This window comes from Eumetopias jubatus, unplaced genomic scaffold, assembly GCF_037043125.1.
Source record: "Eumetopias jubatus isolate StellerSeaLion01/CBP00866 unplaced genomic scaffold, mEumJub1_p1.0 scaffold_5, whole genome shotgun sequence".
Taxonomy (NCBI): Eukaryota; Metazoa; Chordata; class Mammalia; order Carnivora; family Otariidae; genus Eumetopias; species Eumetopias jubatus.
This window is the reverse complement of record NW_028274811.1, coordinates 31,831,411-31,850,939: the sequence shown is the minus strand read 5'-3', so window position 1 is coordinate 31,850,939 and position 19,529 is coordinate 31,831,411. Positions and strand designations below refer to the sequence as shown.

The following is a 19,529-nucleotide window of genomic DNA, read 5'->3' as shown; positions in this document are numbered from 1 at the left end:
TTAGCCCCCTCTCCACTCACTGAGCCCAGTCTTGTTGCAGCCGGAACGAAAGGACACGCTTTTTCTGGCCATCATGCTGCGATGCCTATTAGCTATATGTCCTAACTCCGGGAGTGGCTGTCAGGTAGTCTCTGGTCAGGCAGCGCGGGCGGCGCCTCAGCGGAAGAGTGGTCCTCCAGGCCGCAGCAACTAACCCCCGCCCCCCATCCCACGTGGTTGGAGGTTTCCAGAAGCGCTCCTGCCGCCGCGCTGCGCAGCTCCTGGCCGCCGAGCGCGTTTGTCGCTTCGTAGTTCCACTCTCTAACCGCCATGATAAGTGCCAGCCGAGCCGCGGCAGCTCGTCTTGTCGGCGCCGCAACCTCCCGGGGCCCCACAACCGCCCGCCACAAGGTAAGGAACGGCTGGGCCTTCTCCGAGGGGCTCACGGCCTTGACCTCATGCGGCAGGCCTCGCCCTTCAGATACAGATTTCGCCGGCACAGATCAGTATGGGAAGAGGATAACCAGCCTTCGTTAATCAGAGCTGCCGTTGCAAGGCCTAACTCAGGGTTTTGCTTCCATGTCTCGGACTCTGCTGAGTCACACCTCTTAAGAGCGTATAGTTTTATTCTAGGAAGTAGCGGATAGTGGTCCTGACAGTCTGTTCAGTGGCTGATGGCACGGTTTTGGCCTTGGGGGCGAGGAACGCAGTTTTAGTTGGGAGGGAACCGCTGTTGCAGGTTTCACTTAAATCTACAAGTCGAGGGGCCACTGTTCTCTAAAATAGTGTGTGTGCGAAGACCCCGTTATTATGGTGAAAAGAGAGAAAGAAAGTATCTTAGTAAAGTGAAAGCCAAGACATTTGGCTGTAGTTCTCCAGGAATCCTTGGCGTAAGATTGTCCTTTCTTGTTATTTCAGAAAAAATAAGATTAGAAAACGGCCGTGGAGTAGTTGCTCATTATCGTGTAAGACCGAACATATCTTTGGAGAACAGGATTTGGTGTCCCTTTGCACTCAACATGGGGTTAAAAAGAAGGCTTGGAAGTGTCCTGAGATTAGGTTTAATCCTGGTTTGAGGCCACTCCCGAAATTTTTTTTCTAAACTGACTACCCAAGATCGCCATTCCTGGTCCCCTTAAGGTGTTAGCTTGACTAGGTTGGGAATTGTCTCTGAACGATTTAGATTTGCAGCTGCGAGCACAGCCTAGTAAGATTTAGATACTGTACACTGCTGCTGAGTATGAAATTGAGAAGTGTCTAAGTAGTATTTTGTAAGGCAGTGATTCTCAACTGGGAACAGTTTTGCTTCCTGAGGGGATATCTAGTAATGTCTGGAGATAATTTGTTAGAATTTCGGGGGCCTACTGGCTTCTGGCACTGGAGGCCGACGATGCTGTTAAACATCCTACAATGCTCGGAACAGCCTCCCACAACAAAGATTTGGTTCAAAAATAAGTAGCGCTAAGGTTGAGAAACTCTGTTATAACGTAATCGAAGACAATTTTATATTTTTTTTCCATCTTGTTTCGAAAATTTGTACTCAATTAAATTTGTCTTCTATTTAAGTACCACAATACGTCTCATATATAAGATTTCATCTTTTCACTATACGGTTACCAGAATGAAAGTTCAGACTTTGTGTTCTTCAGAGGAATGCTGGGAACGAGCTCAAGTTTTCATGTTTGTTGATGCATTTTTATTTTTTTATTTTAGGATGGGTGGAATGGCCTTAGTCATGAGGCTTTTAGAATTGTTTCAAGACGGGACTATGCGTAAGTGTAACTTCGTTTCCTTTGAGAGAGAATAAATATTAAACCCTAGAGTAGTGGTCTCTAAACTTGTGATTAACTGTTCCCTGAAGGAAAAAGTGACACATCTCTTTTAATTTATAGGTTATTTAATGCACAACTGTTTACGCATAAGTATTATGTATTCCTGCAACTGTTCTGGAAACCACTATTAAGGTAACGTTAACTATAGCATTATTTTAAATGTCTTTCAGCTCAGAAGCAATCAAGGGAGCAGTTGTTGGTATTGATTTGGGTACTACCAACTCCTGTGTAGCAGTTATGGAAGGTAAACAAGCAAAGGTGAGCATGTTTGGAAGCTCTGGATCATATAGTAGTAGTTAGTACCCAACGTGGAATTCTGTGCCCTTTGGCTTAGATAAGGGACTTTTTTTTTTTTTTTTTTTTTTTTAGATTTTATTTGTCAGAGTGGGGGAGAGAGCACAAGCAGGGGGTGCAGCAGAGGGAGAAGCAGGCTCCCGCTGAGCAAGGAGCCTGATGCGGGACTCAATCCCAGGACCTTGGGATCATGACCTGAGCAGAAGGCAGACACCTAACCAACTGAGCCACCCAGGCATCCCGATAAGGGACATTTTTAAAGCTGTTTTTAAGTTCTTAAGATTCTTTTGAGGTGAAGTTTTACACTTAATTGCAAGGTGCTATAAATTGAATGGATTTGACTTCCCAGGATTTAAGTGTGTCCTACCATAAGAGGTAGCACTGTTAAGTTACCATTAGGACCAGTTGGGATGACTTGCTCTGTGGATTATTTCTATCATCCGAATCATACATTTCTGTAAGTCTGTTGAACCATGGAGGTGCAGGTAGAGTTTTAGAAGCAAGTGAAGCTCCACATAACATGTGAGCTACATTTTAGGAACTCCTGCTATGATACAGGCTGTTCCTCCTGAGGGACCTCCTTGGTTTGCTCATAAAACCTTTATTCCCACTGGGTTCTTCTCAAGACGCAGAGCACTTGGGATTCCTGAATTGTTATTTTGGCAATTTTTTTTTTTAAATGCTGAAACTTGTAGGCAGCAGAAGTAGATTTTTTTTTTAATTTTTTTTAAGGTTTTATTTATTTGACAGTTTAAGCAGGGGGAGAAGCTGATTCCCCACTGAGCAGGGAGCCAGACATGGGGCTCTATTCCAGGACCCTGAAATCATGACCTGACTGGAAGGCGGCCAGCTGCTTAACTGACTGAGCCACCCAGGCACCCCTAGAAGTAGATTTAATTTCCCATTCCGGTGGAAAGAGTACCTTGTTCCAGTATCTTAGTATGAAAGATCTGATTTATATTTATTTTTCCATTTTTTTGTTTTGTTTTTAGTTATAACTTGTTTCAAAGTAAAGGACTAAAAATACTTTAGGGGTGCCTGGGTGACTCAGCTGGTTAAGTGTCCAACTCTTGATTTCAGCTCAGGTCATGGTGTCAGGGTTGTGAAATTGAGCCCCACATTGGTTCTGCCGTCAGCTGAGTGTGTGTGTATCCCTCTCTCGAATAAATAAAACCTTTTTAAAAAAATAAAAATACTTGAAACGTGTACCTCAAATAGTAGTTACTATGTCAGCATTCACAGAGCAGAAAAGCATGCCCATTAGTACTGTTGTTGAGCATTTGTTTTGTGATTTGGCGGCTGTATTGTGTCTTAAAATGACTGGTGGTGGTGACTGGAACCTCATTCTCTGTCTTACTTTGGGAGTTTTAGGTTCTAGAGAATGCTGAAGGTGCCAGAACCACCCCTTCAGTTGTGGCCTTTACAGCAGATGGTGAGCGACTTGTTGGCATGCCAGCCAAGCGACAGGCTGTCACCAACCCAAACAACACATTCTATGCCACCAAGCGTCTCATTGGCCGGCGATATGATGACCCTGAAGTACAGAAAGATATGTGAGTAATAGGAAAAGCAAAGTTACTTCCAGAGGCCATGCAAAAGAATCTTTTCAGCAAGATTTTTAGAGCATCTTACCTTAGTAATTTTATACCTTGTCCACGGGGGCATGTCCTGTCCCTACCAAAAGGGTATTTCCTTCAAAAAAAATTCTTCTGCCTTCACATAATCGGTCTTTGCTGTGTACTGACATGATGGGGAGATTTAGCTGGTCTTTTATGGACCATGTAAATTGGTGTTAAACTTATAAGGTAGATAGTGGCATAGGCCCCATCATGGTGCTCATCAGCTAGATTTTCAAAGTTTGTCCGTGTTAAAACATTATCAGTACTTCATTCCTCTTTATGGCCAGATAATATTCATTGTATGGATATACTGTTGACCCTTAAACAACATGGGATTGTGGTGCCGAGCCTTCATTCATTTGAACATCTGTGTATAAATTGACTACCCGGAAAGTTAGCTACTAATAGCCTACTGTTGACCAGAAACCTTACTGATGACACACACAATTAACACCCATTTTGTATGTACAAAGTATGTTAAAGTAAAAAGAGTTAAGTCATAAGGAAGAGGAAATACCTTTGTAGCATTTTATTTACCCAAAAATACCTGTGTATAAATGAACCAGTGCATTTAGAACCCATGTTTTAGGGTCAAGCGTATACTACATTTTGTTTATTCATTTGTCAGTTAATGGGCATCTGGGGGCTATTAGGAGGACTGCCATAGGGTTCCTGGCTAGCTCAGCCAAAACAACATACGACTCTTGATCTTTCAGGGTCTTGGGTTCATACTCCGTGTTGGGTGTAAAGATTACTAAAAATAAACTTGAAAGAATAGTGCCATAAACATTTGTGTACAGGTTTATAAGGATCTATGTTTTCATTTCTCTCTGGTAGATAACCTAGTAATGGACTTGCTGGGTCATTGGTAACTTGCTCACCATTGCCAAAGCAGGGGCATAAATCTTTTGTTCAGGAAGTAAAGAATGTTCAGGTTTCACCAGGATGTTTTTACATGTTAATGATTGCTTTCTAAAGCTTTTCATTAAATGGATTCCTGAAGTTTTCATTTGTTGGCCATGGATCTCTTGGGATGGAGGATGGAAATTCGTGGTGTATGGTAGGTTGCACGGGCACATTTTTTCAAACATAATCTTTGTGTCTTTCAGTAAAAACGTGCCCTTCAAAATTGTCCGTGCCTCTAATGGAGATGCCTGGGTTGAAGCGCATGGAAAACTCTATTCTCCAAGTCAGATTGGAGCATTCGTGTTGATGAAGATGAAAGAGACTGCAGGTGAGAAGGTTTTAGTTTCTATCTGGGAAAGTTTGAAGAACTGGATGGTTTCTCACTCACATACCCCGGTGTCCCTTGGATGAGTCTGTGATGAGTCTTCTATAGAAAACCTAGAAATGGCAAAACTGTTACTCCTCACACATTCCCTACATAATGATTTATCTTCATACTTTTCTTAATGGTGGTTTATCTTTTCCAATACAGAGGGGTGGTATTCTATATTGAAGCCAAAAAACTACATACTAATCTTTGGGCTCTGTTAAGTAAAACTTAAAACTTCCCATTTGGAGAAACTAGTGGCTCTTTTAAGTTTAAGAATAGGTCATTATAGCTGGTGAATCTTCACTATAATGTTAAAAGTGAGATCTTGGGTTTTCAACCACTATCTTTAATTGGAGTGTTTTCTACAAGGTCTCTCTGTGGGTTAGGTCACATGCAAAGAAACTGATGAGTGTTGTCTGTGGCTCTAAGAGGATGACACATGTTTTTAGCCTACGTGAGTAATTCTATTAATTATTTCATCTGACAGAGTGGCATGATTATTGTTCATTCTTTAATTCTTTTCCAGAAAATTACTTGGGGCATACAGCAAAAAATGCTGTGATCACTGTTCCAGCTTATTTCAATGACTCTCAGAGACAGGTGAGTTCAGTTGGTGTTCTCATTAAGGAAATTAATGGTACTTGGGGCACAGGGTGGAAAATGCTTTTTTCTTTTCCTTTAGGCCACTAAGGATGCTGGCCAGATATCTGGACTAAATGTGCTTCGGGTAATCAATGAACCCACAGCTGCTGCTCTGGCCTATGGTCTAGACAAATCAGAAGACAAAATGTAAGTTTGTGCAGTAAACTTCACCCAGATTTGTGAGACTCAGTTCATGGAACCATGAAAGTACTGGGCTGTGGCCTTTTTTTTTTTTAACCTTGGTATGCATATTGGCAAGTATTTATTCAAAAGAGTGGTTGGCATCTGGCTGGTCCAGTCAGTAGACCATGCAACTCTTGGTCTCAGGATTGTGAGTTCAAGCCCAAGTTGGTCGTGGAGAGTGCTTAAAAAAAAAAGTGATTGAGTCCTGTCAATTTTTTTTAAAAAAGTATTTCCAGGGGCGCCTGGGTGGCTCGGTTGAGCGACTGCCTTCGGCTCAGGTCATGATACTGGAGTCCCTGGATCGAGTCCCGCGTCGGGCTCCCTGCTCAGCGGGGAGTCTGCTTCTCCCTCTGACCCTCCCCCCTCTCATGTGCTCCCTCTCTCTCTCAAATAAATAAAATCTTTAAAAAAAATAAAAATAAAAAAAATAAAGTATTTCCACTCTGTATTTACAAGTAAGTACTAGGGCTACGTATTAACACACTTGCCACTTAGGCAGTTACCCAATTTCATTATTTATACTTCAGGGGAATCATCAAGCTTATGTTGGTTTGGTTATTAAAATTTATACCGTTGTGGCAGGTGTTATTCTTTAATGTCTTCTTTTCTTTCTAGCATTGCTGTATATGATTTAGGTGGTGGAACTTTTGACATTTCTATCCTGGAGATTCAGAAAGGTGTATTTGAGGTGAAGTCAACCAATGGAGATACGTTCTTAGGTGGTGAGGACTTTGACCAGGCCTTGCTACGACACATTGTGAAGGAGTTCAAGAGAGAGGTTGGTTACCAGGGTAGTTCGTATGTAGACATGGGGGTGTTGAGAATTTCTTTGTTCAGATGGCTGTTTGCTTTATGATTTTTTTGTCCTTAATAGAACATTGACTAGAACACTGAAATAATTGCATTTCAGTTCCACGGGTGGAGTGAAGAATTCTGATTATCGTAGCTTCAGCTTGGGAATAAACAGATTAAAAAGGATATGATACTCTGTATAATATTGGCAAAGGAATTCTGGGAACTCCTGTTTTGAGCCAGAACCCAATAATTGGAAAGAACTGATAGGGTTCAGCTCTCTGACTCCAGGCACAGATAGCCTTTACAGAATAAGGTTTCTTTTCCTTATAGATTTTTAAGGGCAATAAATGATTCATGCTTGTTTATAAAGGTGTGGATCTGTTTTTTGTTGGTTCAGCGTCATCACTGTATCTTGAAATAGTAATCATCACCTCGCTAATGTGAGTATTGTGTGTTTTCATTTTGTAGACGGGGGTTGATTTAACCAAAGACAACATGGCACTTCAGAGAGTTCGGGAAGCTGCTGAGAAGGCTAAGTGTGAACTCTCCTCATCTGTGCAGGTAGGATGTGGACAAATCCCAACACCCTTGATGTTTTCAGCCTTAGTTTCTTTGAATAGCATGCTCTAATTGGTGTGATATCCATCTAATCTTTTTATACTTTGCTGGTTGGGGTAAAAGCCTTTCCATGAACAAAGGAGCATTACTTTTTAAAGGATGAGCTGTAATTTGTTAACCACCCAAGTAAGAGGTTCTACATACCAGATCCAAAAAAATAAGATCTGAAAGACTCTGAATACATTTTTTTGCCTTAAGTTAAAGGTACTGATTTTAAGATCTAGACTAGTTAGTAGCGTACAAAATTAGAATCACTAACCTAGAAATAATCTCTAAGAACTGCTTCTGTCTTCACCTCAGACAGCCCTTCAGGTGAGTCTCATATTGTCTCATTTAATTATTTGGATCAGCAATCCAGAAAGTGAGCATGAAACCTGCCTGAAGGCTGGGGTATATACACTTGTGTACATTTCTCTCTGTTAGCATCAGAGTTGCTTGGCACCTGTTGAAGTGCTCAGCCTGTGTTGTTCCAGTCCTTCTCGAGAGGTGAAGCTTCACTTTGCCTTAACCACAAAGAATAGAACTATATAAAGCGTGTTAGGTCTGGATCAGAGAGGCAACAAGATGGAAGGCAGGAGATACGTTTCTGGGGTCTCAGGTGGCAGCAGGAAAGCCAGAGCCTGTGACTACTTTAGTTGTTAATTTGATTGTACACACTGGGTTATCCAGTGTGGGAATACCTGGATTTTAAAGTTTTTAAAGTAGCTATGAGGAGTGACAAAGTTATATAGTCATCCATGATGGTGTTGCTTTGTCCCTACTGTCATACAGAGTGGCAGAACTTTGCAACATATGATGGTTAGGATTAGAGTTGGAATACGTGACACTGCTTTGGAGGGCGAGGTTGGTTGTTTTTAGCATGGTTCTTATTGATAGGCATTTGGATTGCTTTCTAGCGTTTTGCTGGTAAAGCAAGGTGTGTTGAGCATTCTTGCACATTAATGTTTGTGCATGTACAATTATAAATCTGTAGAATAAATTCCTTGAAACATCACCTACATGGGGTTTACAGTGTGGTTTAGAGTTTTTTGTTTAAGATTTATTTTAGAGAGCACGTGGGGGAGGGGCAGAGGGAGAGAGAGAATCCCACCCAAGCAGATTCCCCGCTGAGTGCGAAGCCCAGTGCAGGGCTCCATTCCACAATGGAGATCATGAGCCAAAATCGAGTCGGATGCTCAACCAACTGAGCCACCCAGGCACCCCGGAAAGATAGATATTAATTAGGACATCATATTAATAACTGTCAAGCCAGAAGTAACGTAAGAGGTCAAGAGTGGTCCTGTAGACAGAATGCTGGGATTCAAGTCCTTCTTCATCACTTGATAGCCATGTGGCCTTAATTATTTAACGTTTCTGTTCTTTTTTCTAAAATGAGGATAATAGTGCTTTCTCCCTTAGAGTTGTGAAGATTCCTAAATTGATACATGGTTAGGACAGGTCTTAAATAGTACTCTAAAATTATTGGGGTGCGTGGGTGGCTCGGTTGTCTGCCTTTGCCTTAGGTCATGATAACCAGGGTCCTGGGATCGAGCCCCGCATCTGGCTCCCTGCTCAGTGGGGAGTCTGCTTCTCCCTTTCCCCCTGCTTGTGTGTGCAAGTAAAATCTTTAAAAAAAAACAAAGTTGCTAATGTGGTAAAAGAGCATAGTTAGATTTATAATTGTAAGAGAAACCTGATAGAGGTGTTTGACCTAACAAGGACAGCTTCTGAAAGAGGAGTTGATCAGAGAAAGATAAAGGGCCAAGTAAATACAAGGCTCTGGGGTGAAGACTTGAGAAAGGGCTGGTGTGTTTGAGGGCAGACATGCAGGGAAAGTGGAATATGAGAGTAGAAGCTTTAAATATTTGGGATTTGGGTCTGCCCTGAAAAGCGTGAGTATAAACCAGTGAAAACTTTGAGTAATGTCTACACCCAACATGGGGCTCAAACTCATGACCCTGAGATCAAGAGACACATGCTGCCTCCTGAGCCAGCCAGGCACCCTGGTTAAAACTTAATTTAGGTGCAGTAATATGGTCAGATGGGGCTTATGAAAAGTGCTCTGTCAGAAGTGGAATAGAGATTTGTTATGGGTTAGGAGGGGTCCTGTGGCAGAGGCAGCTTCAGTGGAAGTGGGAGAACCTTGGGAAGCTATTGTGGACTTGGACTAGAGTGTGAGGTGCTGTGTTGAATTTGAGAGAGAAGGGACAAAACTTGGTCACAAACTGGTTTCAGAGGGTTGAGAATCCTAGAGTTGTCCAAATTGTCATTAACTGTATATAGCATAGAGAATTACATTAATACAGTGTCCATGTGAGGATTTTTATTTTATTTATTTGACAGAGAAAATGAGAGAGCACAAGCAGGGGGAGCAGCAGAGGGAGAGGGAGAAGCAGGCTCTCCGCTGAGCAGGGAGCCTGATGCGGGGCTCTATCCTAGAACCCTGGGATCATGACCTGAGCCAAAGGCAGACACTTAACTGAGCCACCTAGGCGTCTCTACATTTTTCATTGTTAATAAAAAAACAGATTCTAAATTTTTTGCCTCTGGAAAGAGAACAGCTTGAATGGTCTTTGGTGGCTGTTCATTTAAAGTGGGTCTCATTCTTCCTGTAACTTTGGAAGTTTTCCTAATGGTGGGAGTATGGTCTTATTTTAATTGAAATAATGAAGAAATTTCACCACTGTTGCTCTCCCTGCTTCCTTTGCAGACCGACATTAATTTGCCATATCTTACGATGGATGCTTCTGGACCCAAGCATTTGAATATGAAGCTGACCCGGGCTCAGTTTGAAGGGATTGTCACTGATCTAATCAGGAGAACCATCGCCCCATGCCAAAAAGCTATGCAAGATGCAGAGGTCAGCAAGAGTGACATCGGAGAAGTGATTCTTGTTGGTGGCATGACTAGGATGCCCAAGGTATGGACCCATCGAATGCTTGGCATGGGAAAGTAGAGAGGGCAAGCATGTAATGTTTTCTTGGACAAATGGTTTGTGTAGGGACATGAATATGTGGCGTTCCTGCCACAGTGATCTGAAAGGGGGATGAGTTTGTGCCCTCACTAGAGTTCTTTTTTAGCCTCTTTTTTAAATTAAGAGGTATCAGGAAAAGGACTGGGAAGGGCAGAATGTCTTTGGGATGGTAGCATGAAGGATCCTGTACTTCATTTTGGGGAGTATTTGTAGGAATGAAACCGTTTGAGATCAGAGATGGCTTAAAACCTTGGTATTGTCTAGCTCTAGAGGCAATTTTGGACAGGAATATGGTGTTCAGGGTTTCTAACTGCATCTCTTCAACAAAGATTTGTGCAGTGATGCATTTTATTTATCAACACATCATTCTGATAAGACAGGTGTGTGGAAAACTAATGACTGAGCACAGAACCTGTTGAAGATGCAATTCTTATTGTATAGTTTGAATAGAATTTTCTTCGGCTTTTTTTTTTTTAAAGATTTTATTTATTTGAGAGAGAGAGAATGAGAGAGAAAGCACGAGAGGGTCAGAGGGAGAAGCAGACTCCCTGCTGAGCAGGGAGCCTGATGCGGGACTCAATCCCGGGACTCCAGGATCATGACCTGAGCCGAAGGCAATTGCTGAACCAACTGAGCCACCCAGGCGCCCTTTCTTTGGCTTTAATAGTAATTTTTCCTTTGGGGTTTCTGGGCTTACGAGAATATGCACAGAATAAATGTGGAGAAAAAAGCAGCTTTGGACAAGGAAGAGATCTTTGGGCTAACAAATTATCTCAGATGCTATGTAAGTAGCACTTTTTTGTAGCATTATTAGTAAAATAAGCAGGAAGAACATGCCTCACATTAGCACCAGTGTCGAATTATTGAATTAACCACTGCTGCTTTTAAGTTGGTTGTTAGTCGATCTGGAGGAGTTGGACTATATCTAAATCCTGGTGTCTTACATCCTCTGTTTATTTTGGGGGGTCGGGTGGGGGGTGGTGGTGGTTTTTTAAGTAGACTCCTCAGTGTGGAGCCCAACACGGGGCTTGAACTCATGATCCTGAGCTCAAGACCTGTGCTGAGATCAAGAGTTAGGCGCTTAACCAGCTGAGCCACCCGAACACCCCATGCACCCTCTACTGCTTTTTTTTTAATAATTTTTTGTTTGTTTATTTGAGAGTGAGAATGTGAGCTGGGGGAGAAACAGAGGGAGAGGGACAAAAGCAGACACTGCACCAAGTGTAGAGCCCAATGCAGCCGATCCCAGAACCCTAAGGTCGTGACCTGAGCCGAAGCCAAGAGTCTGAGGAAATCAGGAGTTTGGCACTCAACCATCTGTGCCATCCAAGCACCTCTTTATCCTCTGTTTCCAATTTAATGTGTTGTATGGGTAACCCAGTAACAAAACTTAGATTCTTCTCATATTTTAGAGGGCTATGAATGATAGTCAAGTAAAGTGAGTATTACCCACTTGACACATTTAGGTCATTAAGGAAAACTCAGATATGAAATAGTAACTTGAGTGAATATTCCTGGATCTGAAGCAGCTTGTCCTGAGATTTGCTATGATTTGGGAACACACTCTTCCCTTCTTGGGTAGTTGCCCTTAGTAGATAGTGACAGGTTCTCTTTTTTTTTTTTTTTTTTTTGACGGTTCAGGTTCAGCAGACTGTACAGGATCTCTTTGGCCGAGCCCCAAGCAAAGCTGTAAATCCTGATGAGGCTGTGGCCATCGGAGCTGCCATTCAGGGAGGTGTGTTAGCTGGTGATGTCACAGATGTGCTGCTCCTGGATGTCACTCCCCTGTCTCTCGGTATTGAGACTCTGGGAGGTGTTTTTACCAAACTTATCAACAGAAACACCACTATTCCAACCAAGAAAAGCCAGGTAAGAATCACCTACTTCTCCGTTGTCACAGAGATATGAGATCTGTGAGGGGACATGATCGCACCCCTTTTTGTGAGCTTTTCCTAGAAAACTTCACTTTTTGTCTTGGGAGTCTATACTAGTTGAATGTGTGTGCTAAGAATCTTGTGTTTTGTTCTCTCTCGTTATTGTTCCTGAAAAAGTTCTCTTTACCTGTCACCCAGCAGTGATGATTGGAGGTAGGGTATCAGTAGTTTCCTTCACGGGATTAAAGTAACTTCGCAAAAGAACCCTCATCATTTGGGACTAAATTCCCTGTACTCTTCTGAAAGACAGTAAAAAGAACCTGGCCCAGATTAGGAGAGTGTACTTGTTTTGTGGGTGAATGATGGGGTTCCTTAGATACGAAGCAGGGCTACTTGGACAGTGGCTCGCTCAGTCTTAGATTAAGAATTATTCCCTGCCTTTCCCAATTTTGATGTTTTTCTGAACAGCTGTTAATACCAAATGGATATTGCTGTTTGTTCAGTGATGTATTGCCAACACATCATCTGAAGAGAACTATGGTGACTTCCCGTGACATGTCTCTGACCTGTTGCTTCAGATGAACGTGTTTCAAGATCTCATTTTTTTAGCCCCTTCTTTTGACACTGTATTTGCTAATGCTGCATCTTTGTGTAGTGCATTTGCTTAGCTGAAACAATAGCTATTGTATACCCTTTGACTGCTAATCCTACTCTTGTCCCCTGCAAGGACATAAGCCTTTGTTCTGAACACCATGTGCATTGGCATTCTGAAGTGTTGAGATGGGAATTTCTTTCTTTGACTTGCACTTTGTATAAAGGGAAGTAGCCTAATCAGACTGCCAACCCAGGGAATGTCTTTCTCCCTAGGTGTTTTCTACAGCTGCTGATGGTCAGACTCAAGTGGAGATTAAAGTGTGTCAGGGTGAGAGAGAGATGGCTGGAGACAACAAACTTCTTGGACAGTTTACTTTGGTAGGTATCAGGAATTCTGGGTATTGTACTTGTCATTCCTTTTAATATGCAGTTAGACTATATTGTAATACTTAATGATATTACCAAAAACTGCTAAAACACAGGGACCGAGTCTGTTACCTAGTTCAGTGTACAAATTCTGCAGCTGGATACTCATGGCTTCAATTTTTACCTGAAAGTCTTGTTCCTGGTGCCTTAGGAATTGTATTTAATACAAGAGCCAGGAAAATATAACAATGTTAATTAAGAAAAATTCCCGATTACTATTTAAGACCTTTTTGATACTGGCTTCTATTCAGCATCGTTTATTGGTTCTTGGTGAGACGAACAGTGACAGAGACTTTTCCTCTCATTCACTGGGTCCTCAGGTACATAAAGCCATTATGGTTCCTTGCTGTAGTGAACCTTTACTGGCATGAGCCCTTTTTATTTCAGGTAGCAATGAAATTACTACCCTTACTATAAATTTGTGGTTTGTGTTTTTATACATTTTAGTTGTTTTTTGTTTCTCCCAGGAAAAAGTTACTTGTTCACCCAGAAGACTATAGAGGTTTGGAAACAGAACACTGGACCTCTTATGAGAGGAGCTTAACTCTGTGTATTTATTTTAGATTGGAATTCCCCCAGCCCCTCGTGGAGTCCCTCAGATTGAAGTTACATTTGACATTGATGCCAATGGGATTGTACATGTTTCAGCCAAAGATAAGGGGACAGGACGTGAGCAGCAGAGTAAGTGCTCTTATTTATCAGACTGTAAGAGTGAGGCGAGGGACCTCATTGAAGATCCTCTGTTTGAGAAGTAGACCTAGGTTGTGCAGAGCTTTACCCCCAGCCTTAGTGGAGGATGAGTTCTCTTTGTCCCTTTCCTCCTTGGTTGGCAGATTCACATTAACAGGTGTGGTGTTTATTACCCCAAATGGGCAAGCACTGGGCTTCTGGATCATTGAAGTTTTGGTAGACAGGCAGGTCAGTTGGTCTGTGTATTTCAGACCCTTGGTTTCCTTCTTTTTACGATAGGACAACAGGGTATTCTTCTGTATATTACATGCCAAAATTAGTTACTCTGAACAGGTGTATTTTTTTTCTTAATACCGTAGAATAAGAAGCAGGTAATTTTATAACAATAACAAGTAACAGTAACAAGATGCTTTTTTTTCTCACTGTAGTTGTGATCCAGTCTTCTGGTGGGTTAAGCAAAGATGATATTGAAAATATGGTTAAAAATGCAGAAAAGTATGCTGAAGAAGACCGGCGAAAGAAGGTAACTACTTTCTGCCTCTTGCATCTGGGAGGTGAAAGTGGGAGTTTGGACATGGATCATTGACATATGAATCCGTCCTTTGCTCATAACTTTTGTGTGGAATGCCTTTCTTATTTTCAGTCTTTCCATATCAGAATTCTTATATGCTGCAATTCAGCTGAAATCCCTTATAGACATGCTAGACTATTTCAGACCACAGTAATTTCTGTTTTAACTCTGAAACTATATGCATCACTTAGCCTGTTGTCTAGCTCGATGGGGACATTCAGCCAACTGGTTGATTGGGAAGTTTTCGTACTAAATTTCTAATTTCTTTTAGGAACGAGTTGAAGCTGTTAATATGGCTGAAGGAATCATTCATGACACAGAAACAAAAATGGAAGAATTTAAGGACCAATTGCCTGCTGATGAAGTGAGTGCTCTTTTAAAATAGTTAATGTTGTCACCAATGTGAAGTGGCTTTTTTTTTCTTTTTAAGATTTTATTTATTTGAGAGCACAAGCAGCGGGGAAGATCAGAGGGAGAGGGAGAAGCTCCCCGCTAAGCAGGGAGCCCAGTGCGTAGCTGAATCACAGACGCTGGGACCATAACCTGAGCCAAAGGCAGATGCTTAACCGACTGGGCCAGCAGTGCCACTTAAGTGCCCCTTAAGTTTTTCTTTGTGGGTCTTGATAAGAATTCAGTATTTTTTGTTTCTAAATGCTTTTTATTTCCATTTTTCACACAAACTTTCATTTGGGGCCATTTTATAAATAAGGAAATAGAGATAAAATTCTAAAGATGAGTTTTGTCAGTGATAGGAATTTTGTTTCTTAATGTTTCTGAGTATTACTGCTACACAAAATGAGAGATAAGAAACCCAGAAAAAGAGTTTGGTTTTGTTTTTAAGTGCAACAAGCTAAAAGAAGAGATTTCCAAAATGAGGGAACTTCTGGCTCGAAAAGACAGTGAAACAGGAGAAAACATAAGGCAGGCAGCATCTTCCCTTCAGCAAGCATCACTGAAGCTCTTCGAAATGGCATACAAAAAGGTACAAGGGCTGAAGGGCATGTTGCTCAATGAATTTGCCCCTAACTTGATCTTAATAGAACTGTTGATTACTGCGTCACTGGTGGCACTCTACATGGCCATTTATAGAACTGGTGGTATTGGAGTTGGAAATACTCTGTGCGTTGGGAGGGAGGGTGATAGCAGTCAAAGGGAGGTATGCACAGAAACCACGAATAGTGTACAAGGAGGGAGGGAGAGTGGAATAGGCTGGATATGCCTCCTCAGTAGTTTATCAAACTGTCGTCAGCCTTATGTCTTACTTTCAAATATTTTCTTAACAGATGGCATCTGAGCGAGAAGGCTCTGGAAGTTCTGGCACTGGGGAACAAAAGGAAGATCAAAAGGAGGAAAAACAGTAATAACAATAAACTTTGGAATCGAAATATGATGCTTGGGAGTGAAGGGACTTCCTGAGCAGAAATGGGCAAACTTCAGTCTTTTACTGTGTTTTTGCAGTATTCTATATATAATTTCCTTAATATGTAAATTTAGGGACAATTAGCTAATGGTCATTTAATGAGAATTTCAACCATACAAAGTTCATAGTACTCTGTCAGTCATTTTTCAGCTGCATGTAAAGGGCCGGGGGGGGGGGGGGGGAGAAGATTTCTTGATCATTATTAAAACAATGTTTTGTGCTTTAGTAGCCATATTTTTAAGAGGTGAAACCATCTCTAAACATAATAATGAAGGTAGTCAGCCATAGACCTGGAATGAGATCATATGGGGATGGGATCCTATTCTAGTTAATTGAGAACTACTATACCAGCCTGTATGTATAAGGGATTCTTCAACTGAGGCCTTGCTGTGCCATGTTGGGAGATAGGGCAGGAGTAGCTAGATCAATGGAAAAATAGCTGTTAGGTACAACTTTAAAGTAAGGTAATAGGGCTCCCTAACTTTTCTAAGGCATATTTTTCTAGCTATCTTCTGTCCTGTGTCAGGGCACTTGTGTCCTTGTTTTTTTTTTTTGAGCCATTCTGGGTTTTTTTCTTTTTTAAATAAATACGAAGAGTATCTTGATCTCTAGTTTTGAGGAGTGAGGCTCTGAGATTTAGCTTCAGGAATAGGATATGAATCATACTTCCATTCCCTGACCTAAAGTCGTTCAGGTGGAATACATGATTTTCTAACACTGGCTCAAATACAAATTCAGGATTTGGAAGGGCTGGTATGATGAAGCAGCATTATTACCAAGGACAGTCCATCAGGAATTGATTCTACATTTCTCCTGTTCAATCCTGAGTGAGTTGCCTTGTCCTGTATCCTCTGATGTAGTTCTAATTAAATGCTGAAACCCTCAGAAGCAGAAGGGTGAATATTTTTCCTATATTAAGTGTGAAGAATTGTTTCCCAGAAGTTTTCCAACAGACTCCCCTCCCCCGCCCCTTTTCGTGGATTACTGTCATATACCATGCCCAAAGGAATCTGTCAGGAACATGGGCTCAGACCCCCATCAATGTAATGCCTCCTTTTATTTTGTGAGATCTAGAAACTAAATTGATGTATAATTAAGTCAATATAGTGTTCTAATGTGAAGGAGATTGTTTACACAATAATTACATTCCTGGGAAATTAAGTGTTCCTTAACACCCATGTAAACACTTCTGGAGATTCATATGAAAAATAAATTCTAGGCTCAAGTTTTCCGCTACATGAATACTTGGGAACCTTGTGGGATGTGCAGTAATTCTTGTGAAAGATTTTGTGGCATGTTGGAAGATACTTAGCATCTCTGGTCAGCCCTTGCCCACTGAATGCCTCGAGAGTCTCCTAATCATTGTGATAAGCCCCTCTAGCACTTCTAAAGCACCCCAGTTAAGAACTAGTAGCTTTTTATCAAAGTTGGCATCAGGTTAAAGAGCTGCTTGGAAAGGTACTGAGAGATACTGTCTCAGGCTCTACCCCATGTGTAGTGAACACAGAGCAGCACTTCAGGTACCTACCAGTAAAAATGATAAATGGTACAAAGAACCTTGAAAAAGTTCTTTATTCTTCACATACAGTCTTCCTTTTGTGGACAACTGCTTGATAGGGCCCAAAAGGAACTTGTGGTTTCCCTTCCTAAGTAGTCTTTCCAGTTAAGAGTAAATAGGCTTAACAGTTGCCTAAACAAAAAAAGTCAACAAATCTTAGCCACTGTCAAAGTACATCCAGAACCACCTTCTCCACTCCTACCACCAAGTATAATTTACTCATTGGGTTTTTCCAAGTAGGTTTCCCCACTTAAAATCACACCCTTGCCATTCTGGTGATGTAGTCCGCAATCAAAAATCATGTGTGGCATTTCAGGGTATCTGGGTGGCTTGGTTAAGAATCCTGACTCTTGGTTTTAGGCTCAGGTCATGCTTTCAGGGTTGTGGGATCAAGGCCCAAGTCTGGCAGGCTCTGCACTAAGTGGGGAGTCTGAGATCTCTCCCTCTGCCCACTCACCCCCTACTCTTGGGCACGCACACCCCCTCTCAAATCTTTAAAAAAAAAAAATGTTGCATTTGTGTCCTTTTAGGTAATAGTTGTTTTTTTAAATCTTGTCTAGAAAGCAAGCACAAGCAGAAGCAGCAGGCAGAGGGAGAAAGAGGCTCCCTGCTGAGCAAGGAGCCTGATGTGGGACTCAATCCCAAGACGCTGGGATCATGACCTGAGTGAGTGACTCAGGCATAGAACACTGACTTTTCTTGAAGAGTACAGGCCATTTCATTTACAGAATGGCCCTTTGGATTCATCTGATGATTTCCTTGAGTTCAGAGTCAGGTACATATTACTGGTAGAAATAAAACATAGGTGTTCTATCAATGTATCAATTACCAGGGAGAATAAGATGCTCTGCTCCATACTTCATTTTGAAGATACTTTTCATAAGTACTCTATTATGGTGGCTTAATTTTAAGTGTAACGTTTACATTAGAGATTTTATATCAAGAAGAAACCGTAAAGTAAAAGCAAATTCTTATAGAAAGTACATGAGATTAGAAGTTAAGAGAGAAACCTGACCTTGAAAATGCACTGCTTCAAGCAAAGGCCCTTCACTGTTTTCAGATACCACAGTGATTCCATTCTCCAGTCCTAAGGCTGCTGAGAGCTATGTCTCCTTCCTGTAGTATTGGAACAATGAGATGGGTGAAAGCTTTAGATGGAGAAACTATGGGTGACCTAGATTACTCAGTCTGTACAGCATGGAAGTAATTCAGCAATTACAGAACCATTGAAACAGCCATTTCTGTAGGTTAAAAAGGTCACCTATTTGATACAGTTAGACCTAATACAATGCACCATCATCAAACCCATTTCTGCTGCAGCAGGTCACGAAGTAGAAATTTGGGGGGAGGGGCAGAGGGAGAGAATCTTAAGCAGGCTCCACATGCAGCACAGAGCCCAACGCTGGGCTCGATCTCACAAACTTCAGATCATGACCTGAGCCAAAATCAGTTACACTTTTAACATACTGGGCCACCCAGGTGCCCCAGAGTAAGCAGAAATCTTGACCCTAAAGAGAACACTGCAGCGGAATCGGCCTTTAACCATGAGCTTCAAGTCTGCGATCAGGAAACAGGAAAGTAATGTGTTATACCTAGGTGTGCCGGGCTGGCTCAGTGGTAAAACATGCAACTCAATCTGGGGGTCATGAGTTTGTGCCCCACACTGGGTGTAGGGCCTGCTTAAAAGTGAAAAAAAAAAGTTTGACCTAAATTACAGGCACTTAAACAGGTTCTTGTAGCCCCTGACCTAACAGGTGGAGATTTGGAGTAACAGGAACAGCGAGTCCACGTTGAGTGACTTCAGGGGGTCCATAAAACACTAACTATATATAATGTATTGGGAAAACTGGACAGGCACATGCAAAAGAATGAAACTGTGCCACTATCTTACACCATACGCAAAAATCAACACCAAATGGATTAAAAACTTGTATGTAACACCTGAAACTGTAAAATTCCCAAAAGAAAATAAAGGCCATCAGCTCCTTGACTTCTGTCTTGGTGATGATCTTTGGATTTGACACCAAAAACAAAGTCGTCAAAAGGAAAAAAAAAAGTGGAACTACATTAAACTGAAAAGCTTATGCACAGCAAAGGAAATACAATGAAAAGGCAACCTATTGAATGATATAAAATACAATATCTCTGAAAAGGGTTTAATATTCAAAATATATTAATTCAAAAAAACCCCACCAAAATATAATT

General features: G+C 41.5%; 1 protein-coding gene and 1 non-coding gene across 2 annotated transcripts; both read left to right on the top strand.

The window, feature by feature from the left end:
* The first annotated feature begins 221 nt into the window (after positions 1–221).
* On the top strand, positions 222–16,991 carry HSPA9 (heat shock protein family A (Hsp70) member 9). The gene is made up of 17 exons (XM_028103569.2): positions 222–390; positions 1,693–1,751; positions 1,982–2,069; positions 3,477–3,658; positions 4,834–4,958; positions 5,527–5,600; positions 5,683–5,789; positions 6,441–6,603; positions 7,089–7,181; positions 9,928–10,137; positions 11,833–12,060; positions 12,933–13,037; positions 13,649–13,766; positions 14,204–14,298; positions 14,618–14,710; positions 15,188–15,328; positions 15,630–16,991. Exons 1-17 carry the CDS (start codon positions 310–312, stop codon positions 15,705–15,707), a joined length of 2,040 nt encoding a protein of 679 aa, XP_027959370.1. The 5' UTR covers positions 222–309; the 3' UTR covers positions 15,708–16,991.
* LOC114209650 (small nucleolar RNA SNORD63) lies at positions 10,525–10,599 on the top strand. Its single transcript, XR_003609380.1, has one exon. It is a non-coding gene; the product is annotated as a small nucleolar RNA SNORD63 (small nucleolar RNA).
* Positions 16,992–19,529: the final 2,538 nt, after the last annotated feature.

Coding starts and splice junctions, on each gene's coding strand:
- HSPA9 (XM_028103569.2), top strand. CDS start 310: ATGATAAGTGCCAGCCGAGCCGCGGCAGCTCGTCTTGTCGGCGCCGCA. Junction 5,790..6,440: donor GACAAATCAGAAGACAAAAT/GTAAGTTTGTGC, acceptor TTTTCTTTCTAG/CATTGCTGTATATGATTTAG. Junction 14,711..15,187: donor ACCAATTGCCTGCTGATGAA/GTGAGTGCTCTT, acceptor TTTGTTTTTAAG/TGCAACAAGCTAAAAGAAGA.